Below are 15,119 nucleotides of genomic sequence, written 5' to 3'. Positions count from 1 at the left end.
CCAAAAACAATGTCAATTCTAGCAATTTTTGATCAATAAGACTATTTTGAAATTAAAGTTCATACTCTGTTGCAAAGATGGCTAAAGCTAATCTTTAAAGCATTCAGATTTAACATATAGTAAAAATTATCATAGTAGGTACCTCCAATATTACAGCTTATTATTACAACTAAACTGTGATTAGGTAAACGGTAATTAAGATAAATGTAAATTAGGATGAATGTAATTTGGCGACTCTATTAATGGATGAAGCATTCTTGATAGGAGATCACCTGACGATGCCTGTATAGGAGAAACATGTACATGTAGTGAGTTTACCACAATTTGAACTGTTGACATAAACGTATGTACCTTATAATCGTCTAACTAAACAGTTCAGGGACTACTGTTTAAGGTAATTAGGAGATTCAATCTATCATAATACTTATCATCATCCCAACATTATCATTTAGAAAAGCACCTGAACACAAATGCTTACCACTAAACTTATTTTAAAATTACAAAGAATTTTTCTTATTCTGGAACCAATGTCAGTGACCATTAAGGAGGATAACTACTTTGTGTAAAGCACAGAGTTGACTTCAGTTCCAGACCAGGTTCAATATTGCAAAACATCAGAGGAACAACTTTTACTCTCTATGTAGATCAGCTGAGCTCACACACAGCATCACTCCTGTCAGGTAGGTCTTACCATAGACTAGCCAACACAAGTAGACTTCTCATCTCATTGTAAATTTTCAAGCTTGATTTTTGAGTCTAGTTCATGTTGGTGACACTGATCGCTAGTGTCGACGAAATGTTGTTTCTATTATTTTAGGGGTTATTTCATGGTTTGTGCTTTACTGTTTGGTTATATAACTAGGGCATGAATTGTTTATGATAAAATTGTTTATTTATTTTGTTAAACAAGTTTTTAAATTACTGAAATAAATAGTAAACAAAACATGACCCCTTCAGTGCACCGGACAGAACTAATAATAATATTGTCTTGAGCTTACCAAATGCTTTGCTTTACATGATTATTACAATTAAAAATGACAATATGTATATAATGTGTATATATGTACACAAATAATATATATGATTATGTATATATGTACAATATGTGTACAATGTGTATATAATGTATGTAATATAATGTAGATTATTTGGTTACTGCTTATAACATGTTCAATTGTATTAATTAATATTAAAATGTTTAATAATCAATTGTAATATTAGTGCTGTTTCACTAATATATGCATAAGGGTGAGAAATCCACTAAGGGAGTAAGTTTTATCTGTGGCAGTATCTTAGTTCATGCTGTTCAAATATTTAAATTGCTCTGAATAGAATAAAGTAACAAGAAAATAAAATAAAGTCTAAATGAATCAGTTGACGACAGTTATGATGCATTTTCTGTCTAATTATGTTAAGTAGAATATATTTGTTTATGCTCACTTTTATTCATGAATGTTGGTACTGTCTCCGATATTATGACAAAAATTAAAGAGCGTATAGTGTAAAAGTTACTGTAAAATTGGAAAAAAAACTTTTAGTCAATATCGTCAGTACCGGTACACTCAAACACTAAAATAAAACATGTATAAGACTTTGGGTTTCAGACATCACAATAGTAGTCTTTGCAGTATCAGAAATAACGTTTTGCACAGCATTTATGAAATCACTCAGATTATAATTTAGGTACTGTACTGTGTTATTGCATGTATAATTAATTTACTGTAGAAAAGAAATAATGCTACATACTTTAATTGCATTGTCATCTAAAAAAATAATAATTGTGAATTTTTTAAATGTATATTTGGCTGACACCCAGGTTAAATGAAAATAAAATAAGCAAAAATAAAATGTTCAGTCAACAGCATTCTAGCTTGAGATAAAACACATAAAAAAGGGATTTCTTCAAAAGATTGACTCATCTAAAGTCAATAATGTATTAAGTGTACAAATGACATTATCAATAATCCTTCCTTATGTATCAGGATATCCATTTACGCCATAAAACTGGATTTTCAAGTGGTAATTCCATTTCCTTCTATATAATTTCGGTAGAGTTAGGTATAATTATATTGGAAACACTAACTGGACTGGCAAGGAATCAGAAAGTGACCAGATAATAATTACAACAATATTATTACATAACTTCTTCTCTAGATATTATTTGCAGTTATATTTTAAGTACCTGGGGACCGAGCTTTGCTCGGGGAAAATTATTACTTTACTCTGAAAAGTATTGCAGATACATTAATCCACTCCCAATCTCCACACTGCTAACCTTCACTACTTACTTCACCACTCCCTACGTCGTGGACCTGTTTGCCCTCCTTCCCTATACCATTTTAGAATTGCAGATACATAAATGCCACAGACAGTTCCCACACTCTGCACTGCTAGCATTACTACTTCCTACACCATTTCCTACGTCATGGACCTGTTTTCCTCTCCTCCCTTCTCGTAGCATTTTAGGACTGTAGATACCTTAATGTAGTTCCCATAAACAGTTCCCAGGCTCCAGACTGCTCGCCTTTACTACTTCCTTCACCACTTCCTACGTCGCGGACCTGTTTCTCCCCCTTCCAATGGCATTTTAGGATTGCAGATACCCTAATCTAATCGTCATTAACAGTTCCAACACTCCGGGCTGCTTGCCTTTACTACTTCCTTCACCTCTTCCTACGTCGCAGACCTGTTTCCCTCCATTCCCATAGCATTTTAGGATTGTAGATACCTTAATCTAATCGTCATAAACATTTCCCACACTCCGGACTGCTCACCTTTACTACTTCCTTCACCACTTCCTATGTCGCAGACCTCTTTCCATCCCTTCCCATAGGATTTTAGGATTGTTGATTCTTTAATCTAATCGTCATAAACAGTTTCCACACTCCAGACTGCTCGCCTTTACTACTTCCTTCACCACTTCCTACGTCGCGGACATGATTCCCTCCATTCCAATAGCATTTTAGGATTGTAGATAACTTGATCTAATCGTTATTAACAGTTCCCACACTCCGGACTGCTCACATTTACTACTTCCTTCACCACTTCCTACGTCGTGAACCTGTTTCCCTCCCTTCCCATAGCATTTAAGGATTGCAGATTCCTTAATCTAATCGTCATAAACAGTTTCCACACTCCAGACTGTTCGCCTTTACTACTTCCTTCACCACTTCCTACGTCGCGGACCTGTTTCCCTCCATTCCCATAGCATTTTAGGATTGTAGATTCCTTAATCTAATCGTCATAAACAGTTTCCACACTCCAGACTGCTCGCCTTTACTACTTCCTTCACCACTTCCTACGTCGCGGACCTCTTTCCATCCCTTCCCATAGGATTTTAGGATTGCAGATTCCTTATTCTAATCGTCTTAAACAGTTTCCACACTCCAGACTGCTCGCCTTTACTACTTCCTTCACCACTTCCTACGTCGCGGACCTGTTTCCCTCCATTCCCATTGAATTTTAGGATTGTAGATTCCTTAATCTAATCGTCATAAACAGTTTTCACACTCCAGACTGCTCGCCTTTACTACTTCCTTCACCACTTCCTACGTCGCGGACCTCTTTCCATCCCTTCCCATAGGATTTTAGGATTGCAGATTCCTTAATCTAATCGTCTTTAACAGTTTCCACACTCCAGACTGCTTGCCTTTACTACTTCCTTCACCACTTCCTACGTCGCGGACCTGATTCCCTCCCTTCCCATAGCATTTTAGGATTGTAGATAACTTGTTTTAATCGTTATTAACGATTCCCACACTCCGGACTGCTCACCCTTGCTACTTCCTTCACCACTCCCTATGTCGTAGACCTGTTTGTCCTCCTTCTTTATACTATTTTAAAATTGCAGATACATAAATGCCACAGACGGTTCCCACACTCTGCACTGCTAGCCTTACAACTTCCTTCCCCATTTCCTACGTCATGGACCTGTTTTCCTCCCTCCCATTACATTTTAGGATTGCAGATACCTTAATTTAATCGTCATAAACAGTTCCCACACTCCAGACTGCTCGCCTTTACTACTTCCTTCACCACTTCCTATGTCGTGGACCTGTTTTCCTCCCTTTCCATAGCATTTAAGGATTGCAGATACCGTAATCTAATCGTCATAAACAGATCCCACACTCCACACTGCTACCCTTGACTATAGAATCTAGTAATCTTCAGTATAATCTTTGCTCAATAGTAACAACTGATGTTTTTCCTTTTGTACTGTATTTTGTTTTGCTAGTATACTGTGGATAGACAAATTACAAGCTACAAGTCTTTTGTTTACTTTTTCCTTGTTATTTAATTCAGCCAACATGGTTACCTAGCAACCCATAAGACTAATGTTAAAAAAATGTGATTTTCAATTTCATTTTTCTACGTAATTAGATTTTTGATGGCAGTTCTAATTGCAGTAAACTCATTTTTAGGCCAGAAATAAACTATATACAACATTTGAAGAAAATCGTCGGAGCCGTTTTCGAGATCTTGGTGCAAGCATACATACATACATACATACATACATACATACAAGCAAACTTTGCTCGTATTAGAGTATAGGATTTTTGCAAACCCTATGTTTTATCTTTAACATTAAAAATAACATGCATTTTGACTTATGATAATATGGGAAACTATTTATCTTGCAGTAAAGTCGTGCTGTTTTGGTCAATTGCAACTACTTCTAATTTTTAACAATCCATTCTTACAACACCTTGAGAAGACTTTTATTCCCAATGTTTTGGAAAACATGTTTGCATAGGTTTTTGCAAAATCTATTTTACAGAGTGCATATATTTAAGTGTATCATTTTTCAGCTACAGAGAAGTCTTCAATGTTCTATGAGTTTCTGGAATGAAGGTCATTTGGTTACATTTTATCACACTTGGATTCTTCATCATAGTATGTGGTTGCAAGGCCTCTACCAAATCAGTGAGTGTTAAAATAATAATTTGTCTACACAGGACTATATTTTCGTAATGAAACAGTGAATATGAATCTATGTAATATAATGTAATGTAATATAATGTATATAATGTAATGTAATATATAATGTAATATAATGTATGAATCTATGTAATAGTAGTATCCATTGACTATTGGATTTAATAATCAAAGGTAATACTAAATGATAAAAATGTTTTTAGCGAATTTCCCTATAGGGAAGTAGCTATTACCGTAGGTCTCATGGTAAGACCTAAGCCCGGGACCGATTTACTTTTTCATTTTGATGTCCCCAGAGGCCAAAAACACCATTCGTTCAAATTTTTATATATCTATATATAGATATATATATATATATATATATATATATATACTAGCAGAGTACCCGTCCTTCGTACGGGGTTGGAATATGAAGTATAAAATGCTTATTGCAGTTATACTCAAGCTATGCGTTTGCAATATAGTCCAGGCAAATTAATATGCTCCCCAAAAAATCGTCTAAAGCTGGAAAGTGTTTTAATACCTTTTGGGGGTCCCAAATAAGACTCCTGTGAGTTTGCGACGGATTCTGACGTCTGCTTAAGTTTTGGGAGTCGAACTATGAACATTTTGCACTTTTTTCAGTTTTTCGCTTATAACTCCTAAATAATTAATCCTAAGGAAAAAGTTGTTCAAAGGTGACTTTTAGTGCATTAAATTCCGCGTCGATTGATGTTAAATACGTCAAAATCGGCCGAGCCGTTTAGCCGCTGTAGCTTTTCAAAGTTGGGATATTTTCAATAACATGGCCAAAAGGTTGATTATTTGACCAGTTTTCGGTTTACAACTCCTAAACGACGCATGCTATACAAAAATGCACCTGTAGTTAGTTTGGAAAACACAAAAAATTCTGCGTATTTATTTTTTTTTTATTAATCAATAACGGCAATTGATTGTTACCTACTTTGTATGGTCGCCATTTCATTGAAAAAAGTATTAAAGTTAAAGTTGGGAAATTTTACTAAAATTGACATTGGCAACATAGATACTGTCCTTAAAAGGATTATGAATTATTAGATAGTGGTTTATTCCATGATGGTCATCCAGAGGTTTATCTAATAAGGTGTGATGAGAGTAAGACACCCTATGTAATTTTGAGTCTAATATTTTTGTCTGAGGTTCCGAAAATTCTAGGATTCATATCCCAAACACCCATTATACAGGGTGAGTTTTAATTGTCCCCCCAACTTTTTTCTACATTTTTTCGAATATCAATCCCAGACCACTTCCAAACATTGTTGAGTAGTAAGTACTTCATTTTGACAAGGTGGTCATTTCCGGCCGCCATCTTGGATCCGCCATATTGGATGCAAAATATGTTTTTCAAATGTAAAGGTGGGGTTGTGACCCAATATTTCGAACTAGATTTTTACTCTAATTACAATGCCCCAAACCGTTTTTAAAAATGTTGATTCATTTCAAAGTTATGGGGGCTTTTTAAAACTTTATTTTTACCCCATTTTAACATTGTGCATGTACAAACTAAGACCATAATCTCAAAATAGTGCTAGATAAAGATAAGTATACACTACCAGTCATTGTCGACCTATTTTCACTTGGTTATGACTGATGTATTTTTTTCGGCCGCCATCTTGGATCCGCCATTTTGAAATGTGATAAATTATTTTAAATGTGAAGGGGGTGTTGTGACCCATCATTTCGAATTACTTTTTTAAGTTAAACTTAATTCCATGATCCGTTTTTCATTTTCATATTTTGATTTTGAAATATAGACATTTTTAACAAAAAATTGCAATATCTGAAAATAAAACTTGGTAACAAAAAATGGATTGCGGCATTGAGTTAAGCTTAAAAAAAAGTTCGAAATGATGGGTCACAACCCCACCTTTACATTTGAAAAACATATTTTGCATCCAATATGGCGGATCCAAGATGGTGGATCCAAGATGGCGGCCGGAAATGACCACCTTGTCAAAATGAATTACTTACTACCCAACGATGTTTGGAAGTGGTCTGGGATTGATATTCGAAAAATGTAGGAAAAAGTTGGGGGGGGGGACAATTAAAACTCGCCCTGTATAATGGGTGGTTGGGATATGAATCCTAGAATTTTCGGAACCTCAGACAAAAATATTAGACTTAAAATTACATAGGGTGTCTTACTCTCATCACACCTTATTAGGCAAACCTCTGGATGACCATCGTGGAATAAACCACTATCTAATAATTCATAATCCATTTAATGACAGGATCTATGTTGTTACCAATTTTAGTAAAATTTCCCAACTTTAACTTTAATACTTTTTTCAATGAAATGGCGACCATACAAAGTAGGTAACAATAAATTGGCGTTATTGATTAATAAAAAAAAACATCATACGCAGAATTTTGTGTTTTCCAAACTAACTACAGGTGCATTTTTGTATAGCATGCGTCGTTTAGGAGTTGTAAGCCGAAAAGTGGTCAAATAATCAACCTTTTGGCCATGTTATTGAAAATATCCCAACTTTGAAAGGCTACAGCGGCTAAACGGCTCGGCCGATTTTGACGTATTTAACATCAATCGACGCGGAATTTAATGCACTAAAAGTCACCTTCGAACAGCTTTTTCCTTAGGATTTATTATTTATGAGTTATAAGTGAAAAACCGAAAAAAGTGCAAAATTTTCATAGTTTTTCGACTCCCAAAACTTAAGCAGACGTCAGAATCCGTCGCAAACTCACAGGAGTCTTATTTGGGACCCCCAAAAGGTATTAAAACACTTTCCAGCTTTAGACGATTTTTTGGGGAGCACACCCTATATTTGATCTAATTTGCCTGGACTAATAATGGAGGACACAGTTTGATAAAATTTGCTTTTTTAAATTTACAGTTTTCTATAGTATTACACATCTACCATAGCCATAATGTTCTACCACTTCACCTAAACAATAGAGAAACATAAACGATCAACAATTCACAAAATATCACAAATTATTCATGAAATGAAAAACTGGTAAATCTTATAACTTTTTAATGCTTTTCCATATCATAGAACCAACTTTTTTAGTTGAAACAGCTGACTAAATTATTTAATTCCCTTTAAATATGAATACTCATAAGGTTAACATTTTACATTTTACAGAGCCTGAAGAAGAAGAATTACAGAGAATTACAGAGCCACTGGGGCGGAGCCCGAAAGGATTTTTGAGATAAGAATATGCCTATATGTTAATCGGGAATGTAAGCTATCATCATGCCAAATTTCAGCCCAATCCGTCCAGTGGTTTATGCGTGATTGAACTTCAAACAAACAAACAAACAAACAAACAAACACACAAACTTTCACATTTATAATATTAGTAAGATATATATGTGTCCATCCGCACGATAACTTGAGTAATTTTTGTCCGATTTTGATAAAATTTGGATTGAAGGTGTAAGGCGGGATAAACTTGAATGAGTTCGCGAACCAGCATGATCGGACTATGGGAACGGGGGTTTATGGGGGGTTTTATGGGGTGAAAATAGGTTTTTCCCATTTTTGACCCTAAAAACACAAAATTTCACAATTTCTTTTTAAACCATTTTGTAGAGCTTAAAAAAACAAATAATTTAGTATATTGAAGCGTTATTATGCGCCTAATTGTTACGGAGAAAATTTAAAAAAATTGTCATTTTAAAATTCCCTTGTTATTCTTATGGAGAATAAGTCAACTGTTGTAGTTTGCTTGTTTATGAACATATTTTGATCAAATTTGGAAAATACATTAATTTCTTACTAAACCACAGTACCTTTTAATATTTTACATTTAAAAAAACTTGTTTACCCTCCCTGTTGCAGCAAACCTAAGTACTCATTAAACTAATTCTGTTTAAATAGGGAATAAATGTGATATTTTTAAGGAGACATTTTAGTTTAAATCCAATCAGGCAGATGGAAATTCGCTAAGTACGCAGGTTTGCTGCGGCGGGGGTATTGTATTTTAAAATTATATATAAAAATGATTACTTATCAGTTGTATGTTTAGCTCTAGTTTAAAAATTCTCATTTCCCGTGCATAATTGAACCAGAAGTAAACCAGCTGAACTTACATCTTTAGAACTGGAGATTTGTGAGAACATTCCTATACGGGTTGTGTTTTTGGTTCCTACTTACAATTTTGAGCATTCATTTTAATAAATTCAACAGAATGCAGATGCATAAGAACATTATTTGTTACAATAGATTTTAAATTGTCAAATGATTTAACAACATGCAAGTACAGTGTTTATTTTAAAATTAAAGCCAACAAATAACCTTTGAGCTTTCGGCTGTTTTTGTCAATGTATAAAACATGACGAAATATCTTGTTCTTCAAAACATCTGTGCTTTGGTAATGTCAAGGTCAACATCATGTTTGAATTTTTGTGTTAAGTTCATGAACAGTGTGCTGCTTTAGTAAGTATTCAGGGATGAATGTTTACTTCCAGGATTTAAAACTATAATATTACATTTTATTTTATGTACTGTAATTACAATTTTTGCAGGAAAATAAACTGTTACGAATAAAGAGGCAACAGCCTGGAGATGCTTTCATTGATGCAATATTCCAGGTATGTAAATAAACAGCAGCTCAACAATGAAAGGGACTTTGATAATGTAAAAAATTATACTTTTTAGATTAAAGAGAAGAGAAATGTGAAGAATTGAAAAGAAATTAAATTGAAATGGAAAAAATCTGTATTTACCCAGGCAAAGCTAGAACCGCAAGGTTCTTTCTTAAACATAACTCGACTTACGTAAAGCTATATAATAGCAAAGAAATACTGGTTTGGTTACTTAATCTAACATATGGTACATCTTTGTGCAAATAAAACTTGAGATGAAACAATTTATTACAAATCAGCTGATCTACTGGGCACATTGTTCACTTTCCTTCATTCAGAACCAAGTTTTCAAAAAACGTGGAAACACAATAATGTTTCACTTAGAAAATGTAGAATTATGAAACTCTACAATTAGGTATGTCTTTACTACAGATATTGACCTTTTGGCTGGAAAAAATCACTATCTGAACTATTTATAAATTTTTTATAACTATTTTAATGACACTAATTTTGTTTTTAGGCCGATTGGCAGGTATTGTATTATCTATTAGTACAAACTGTTTATGCAAATATTAGAAGATAAAAGTACTCTCCTCTTCTAGGTTCCTATCATGACATTGTCATCAGTGGGTACTCTGATCAAAACCAGTCGTCCTGTGATCATGAATGTGAGAAAGAGGATCATTGAAAGTCTTACCCCTCCTCAACAGAATGGTCAAAGGCCACAAAGGTAACGGTTACATTATTAAATTATTCTTATTTTTTCATTGGATACTTCTTTTAGGGACTTTCCAATTTAGGGAATAATCTATTTTCCATTAGTGTTATATTTATTATCCAACCAGTAGTCATTAAAATAGGATATTCTTTTCTGACCAATATGCTTTTCAATATTGCCTGATCCAGTATTACACAATCAGCTGATGAAAGTGGTACGAACTATATTTTACACATTTTTTGTTTGATGAGAGAAATCTATGATCTGTGAGTCAATTTAATCTTCGATAGGTGGGAAGCTGGAGTGGTCCCTTTCTTGATTCTGAGAAACTTAATTAGTTTTTATGATGGTTTATAACTGAAAACACCCGTTCTTCATCATTGGGCTTTTAAATTATGGTCCTGGCTGAAAAAAAGGTCTTGTTAGTCAGAAACAAAGATACAGATCACTAATTGACTATTGGCATAGACTAGCCAAAATTTATAAGTAGACTTCTCATCCCATTGTAAATTTTGAAGCTTGTTTTTCATGTCTAGTTCATGTTGGTGACACTGGGTGCTAGTGTCGTCAAAATTGTGTTTATATTATTTTAGGGTTTATGATTAGTTGTTTATGATTAGATTGTATTATTTGGTTGAAAGAGGTTTTAAATTACTGAAATAACAAGAAACAAATTGTAAACAAAACACAACCTCTACACAGTGCACCGGACGGAATTAACAATAAAATTGTCTTCAGCGGAAGACTCTACTAAGGGAGTATGTTTTATCTATGGTTTTACTGATGTAGATATCCCATCTATATGGACCAGCTATGGCAATTTTTTTACTAATAACAGCACGGTTGTATGAGCCAGTCACAGAATGTACTTCGATATTCTCTACCTTATTTTTTGTCGCTGACGTAGTTGATGGGTCATAACATAGTTGCTATAGGTCACAATAAGTCATTCCATCAGTTTGATCCTGTAAAGTTTGTGTATTGGGCAGAAATTAGTAATTTAGATCAGCACTATCTGTCGGTGGCTCACATCAACTACTTTAATTTTTATTTTAAAACTGGCACAACTTTAAAATGGGGATGGAATATCTAAAGTCGGAACCACAAAAGTTTGCAGTTGGCGGCAGCCAATCACAAGACAAGGCTAGTGCGACGTTGCCATATCGCCTGTTGACGACACTTATTAAAATACTAAACAATATTTTTAAATCAGCTGTTATTATTATATTTGGCAACACCACACTGTTCTCATTGGCTCCTTCGAAGTCACGTGGTAAATAGGCTCCTCCCTCAACTGCAAACTTTCGTGGTCCCGACTGTAGTTGTATCAATATTCAAAGAATCTACTCTCATCCACTTATATTTCGGTAAAAACAAGCAGTTTTTTACAGAATATAAGTTCTTCAACTTTGTCCTTGTCTCAATGGATTGTTTTAAAATCAAATTGATCTAAATGAACATAATGTTGTACTTTGCATGTGTAATTTTTAAGCTTTAATGTGTTTCAAGCATAATTGTTGGTGAAATAGAATGTGATATATGGAGCTTCTAATTAACAACCTTTTTAGAGTAACATGCAAACCACTCTCTCCTGTAAATCAGTGATTTTAAAAACAGTTACTGACGGATTGAACTCCTTACAAAATTAACTTACATTTTTTTCACTCTAGATATACACCCCAGCAAGTGGCTGGTGACAGAGTGGGTCTGACAAACTCTTTCTTCAACAAGCTTCACAATCAGCCCCATCGCTTCTCATTCTCTCCACATCGAACCTCGTCTAACGGAAACCGGATCTTCAGGGAATCATAAATGTTCAAAACACCCTTATTTGTAAATACAGTACTCATAGAACTTCTTTGTTGCTAACTTTGTTAACTTTTCATTTAAATATAAGTTTTGAAAATTATTATATGTGTTGGTGATTTCAAAATTCGTTCAATATTATTCATTTTAGTTTAGTTGTGAATGACCATTTTAGTACTTGAGTAATTATCTGGGAAGAAGAGTGGTTATTTTTCAAGATTTTGGAAGCAAATGTCATTCATCATTGGGCTATCAATATTAAAAGCTAACAAAAGGTTGGCAGTACGACCATAAGGTTGTGCATAACAGAAAGTTTCAAAATTTTAATGACATCAAAAACACAAAAGCACAACCAAGTTGTTTTAAAGTTGAAAGATAATAAGGCTATTCCTCATGATCTATACCTCGTCGTACTTGAATGAGAGAGTAATGGGTTTGGCGCTTAGAACTGGAACGTCTAATTTCCATTCAAATTCATTTGCATTTCTCATTTATACCAGGATTTTAAAAGAATGTTTGAAACTTAACCTGGAAATAAATGTTGTTGGTTTTAAACAATATTAGGTAAAATCTGGTGTACACACGGCTTTAATTTAAAAAAAGGCATGGATTTGAAGTCAATAAAAACTCAAATGACAAAAAATTATTTAATATGTTCAATCATTTTGACTGTAATACAAAAATAATATCAGAGGTAAACAAATTTTAATGCTACATGGACACTCCTGATGACTTAGGGTTTGTCCACCTTGTATGGAGCTGCTGGAGGTACAGCGACAGACACAGAAGACATGGCCTGACCTGGGTAGATAAGTTGTGGCTGCTTTGAGCCTGTCAACCCAGCAACAGCCTCTCCAAACGCATGAAGAAGAACAATAGGGATCTGAAAATATAAAGTTTAGTTTAAGTTAAAAAATAGAACTATTGACAGAAAAATGAAGTTAGTATGTTAGTATAGTGGTTATTTTTGGACTTCTGAACTGTTCTGCAGTCTTGGGATTGAAATCTGCTAATCTCAAAGGCTTTTAGCTCTTGTTGCGTCACAGTGAATGTGAGCCAACCTCTCATACCCAATAACCCATTGACTTACAAGTGTAGGTCGTCACTGAATTTTGCCTCGAGATAGTCCAACTAGTACTGGCCCTCAAGTAGTACATCGAATCTAACCTACAAGCGCTAGTCTTGTTGTGTCCTTATAGTGGAAATTGACCCGTTTGGCTGACGTTGGCTTGGTAGCTCAGTTCTTTCTACATGAGTGGGTTCAACTTCTGTACATGTGCAATCCATATTGAGTTAACTAATTGTGGCTCAGTTGGAGTGAAAGGCTCGCCTTAAATTTAGGGGCTTGATAAGGATTGTACACAACACCGGTTTTACTTCTTTTTTCTTTTCATTAGTATAGAGTGAGGAAGGAGATTTTTCTTTTTTGTCTTTTATTTTGGTTAACAGTACATATCGTGTTGAAATACATACGCTGTAGTAAACCTAGAGTACAAGCTTATTTATTTGATTTATTGATTGACTATAAGCCCTCTATGATGAAACCCATCTCTGGACGCTCTGTTTACCAGGGATAGCCAATAATCCAATGGTTCAAGGTCTGGGCCTGTCCCAGGCATTGAAGGATCAAGGGACAGGTTCCATCATACAGACTATAGCTATTGTTTTGATCGTGCTTACCTGTATTAGATCAGCAATAAACTGTCCAATTATCTCAGCATACTTCTTGTTTGCTGTGACTTCAACAGGTTTGATGCTTATTTCAGGGATATTCAGCCCAACTGAAGCTTCTGCAGCTTTGAACTGACCAGCCTGCAAAATTCATATAAATAATTTAGTAACACAAATAGTGCAAAAATATAGTTTGTGATACTTCTTGTAACCTTGTAAAAACATATAGGTAACAGTTCAAGATTTTTCTTCAAACTATAAACTCCTGATACCCAAACCCAAAATTCTAGAATAGTTTTGACTAATATAATTAAAATTCAACCAACCTCAAGAATAGTGTCTACTTCAGTACCTAGCCTATATCTGATGTCATCAGTCATAATCGGGAACATAAAGTCAATACTCAGCCTTGGCTTAAAATATACTTAAGTAGGGCTCATATTACTGATTATGGGAATTGCTGCAAAAATTCGAGGTAACAAGAGAATTAGGACCTTCGAATTTTCAGCTTTTGATCTATAACCAAAAAAATAATATGACAGGTATAACAGTTGTGTACTAACTGTATTAGCAGCTGGTGCTACTATGGCTGACACAGCATCATTCAGTTTTATTCTCAACTTCTTCAGAGAATCTTCAACATCCCTGATGGCAACATCAGGATCAGCTGTGTCTGGTTGAGGAGCAGAAGCAGACGACATATCAGCTGGTGACTTATCAACTGTTGGTGGTTTATCAGCTGTTGGGACATTAGCAGGTGCCATGGGTTCACTTGGAGCTCCCAGGACAGAACCCACCAACAGCAAACCCAAGAAACAAAATGTGGCCTGCATCTTCAAACAACTTTAAAGAATTGTATTAGTTGGTGACCGAACATTATAACATTTAACTAAGCCTGATGCTAATTCCAAATATCCTGTTAAAGTCTATAAAAAGTCTCACATGATTTTTACAAAGCAAGCAAGAGTAACCTAGCTAAACAGGGATTTAGCAAGAATATATAGTTTTAGGTTAGGCAAGCTTTGAATGTAAACCTGATGCTAAAATTATATTCTATATAAAGTAACCAAATCAATGAACAGAGTTGACTGTTTGTATACAAATTTGTTTCAAAAAATGTGAGCTCAAGCCAGATTTTTAAAACATTTATTTCTGGTTCAATGTATTGGTACATTACAGAAGTTTGAGCAAAACCATGGGTGGTCCGGGGAGGGGGGTGTCAAGGGGGTCGTCACCCTCCCAAAATATTTTTCATATACAAGGTGTTTTTTTTTTAAACTTGCATCTTTTTTATGTAAAACCGCAATAGATAGAAATATGCAGTTTGCGGGATTCATCTATTGACGTAGGGGGCTCAATTGTTTTGAATTCAACGTTACCGTTCATTAATGTTCCCCCCTTTTCACCCCCTGTCCCCAA

At 34.7% G+C, this 15,119-nt stretch overlaps 2 protein-coding genes across 2 annotated transcripts; one reads left to right on the top strand and one right to left on the bottom strand.

The window, feature by feature from the left end:
* The first annotated feature begins 643 nt into the window (after window positions 1-643).
* Window positions 644-12,132, top strand: LOC128990900 (uncharacterized). The gene is made up of 5 exons (XM_054413550.1): window positions 644-680; window positions 4,809-4,923; window positions 9,446-9,511; window positions 10,108-10,235; window positions 11,894-12,132. Exons 2-5 carry the CDS (start codon window positions 4,846-4,848, stop codon window positions 12,033-12,035), a joined length of 414 nt encoding a protein of 137 aa, XP_054269525.1. The 5' UTR covers window positions 644-680; window positions 4,809-4,845; the 3' UTR covers window positions 12,036-12,132.
* Window positions 12,133-12,704: 572 nt separating this feature from the next.
* LOC128988583 (uncharacterized) lies at window positions 12,705-14,525 on the bottom strand. Its single transcript, XM_054409988.1, has 3 exons — window positions 14,264-14,525; window positions 13,710-13,841; window positions 12,705-12,912 (listed from the first exon to the last, which is right to left on the bottom strand). The coding sequence occupies exons 1-3, from the start codon at window positions 14,462-14,464 to the stop codon at window positions 12,763-12,765; spliced, it is 483 nt and encodes a 160-aa protein (XP_054265963.1). The 5' UTR covers window positions 14,465-14,525; the 3' UTR covers window positions 12,705-12,762.
* Between the last annotated feature and the right edge of the window lie 594 nt (window positions 14,526-15,119).

This window comes from Macrosteles quadrilineatus, unplaced genomic scaffold (genome assembly GCF_028750875.1).
Source record: "Macrosteles quadrilineatus isolate MER2022 unplaced genomic scaffold, UCM_ALF_1.0 Scaffold_3__2_contigs__length_128488019, whole genome shotgun sequence".
Lineage (NCBI taxonomy): Eukaryota > Metazoa > Arthropoda > Insecta > Hemiptera > Cicadellidae > Macrosteles > Macrosteles quadrilineatus.
The sequence above is the reverse complement of the archived record's forward strand: the minus strand, read 5'-3'. Positions and strand labels throughout refer to the sequence as shown.

Bases quoted from the DNA above. Each gene is read 5' to 3' on its own strand.
- LOC128990900 (XM_054413550.1), top strand. From the start codon at position 4,846: ATGAAGGTCATTTGGTTACATTTTATCACACTTGGATTCTTCATCATA. The intron at 9,512-10,107 runs GTATGTAAATAA...CTCCTCTTCTAG, and splicing joins TCATTGATGCAATATTCCAG to GTTCCTATCATGACATTGTC. The intron at 10,236-11,893 runs GTAACGGTTACA...TTTTCACTCTAG, and splicing joins AATGGTCAAAGGCCACAAAG to ATATACACCCCAGCAAGTGG.
- LOC128988583 (XM_054409988.1), bottom strand. From the start codon at position 14,464: ATGGCACCTGCTAATGTCCCAACAGCTGATAAACCACCAACAGTTGAT. The intron at 13,842-14,263 runs GTTAGTACACAA...TGAATTTTGCAG, and splicing joins TAGCACCAGCTGCTAATACA to GCTGGTCAGTTCAAAGCTGC. The intron at 12,913-13,709 runs GTAAGCACGATC...TTATATTTTCAG, and splicing joins TTATTGCTGATCTAATACAG to ATCCCTATTGTTCTTCTTCA.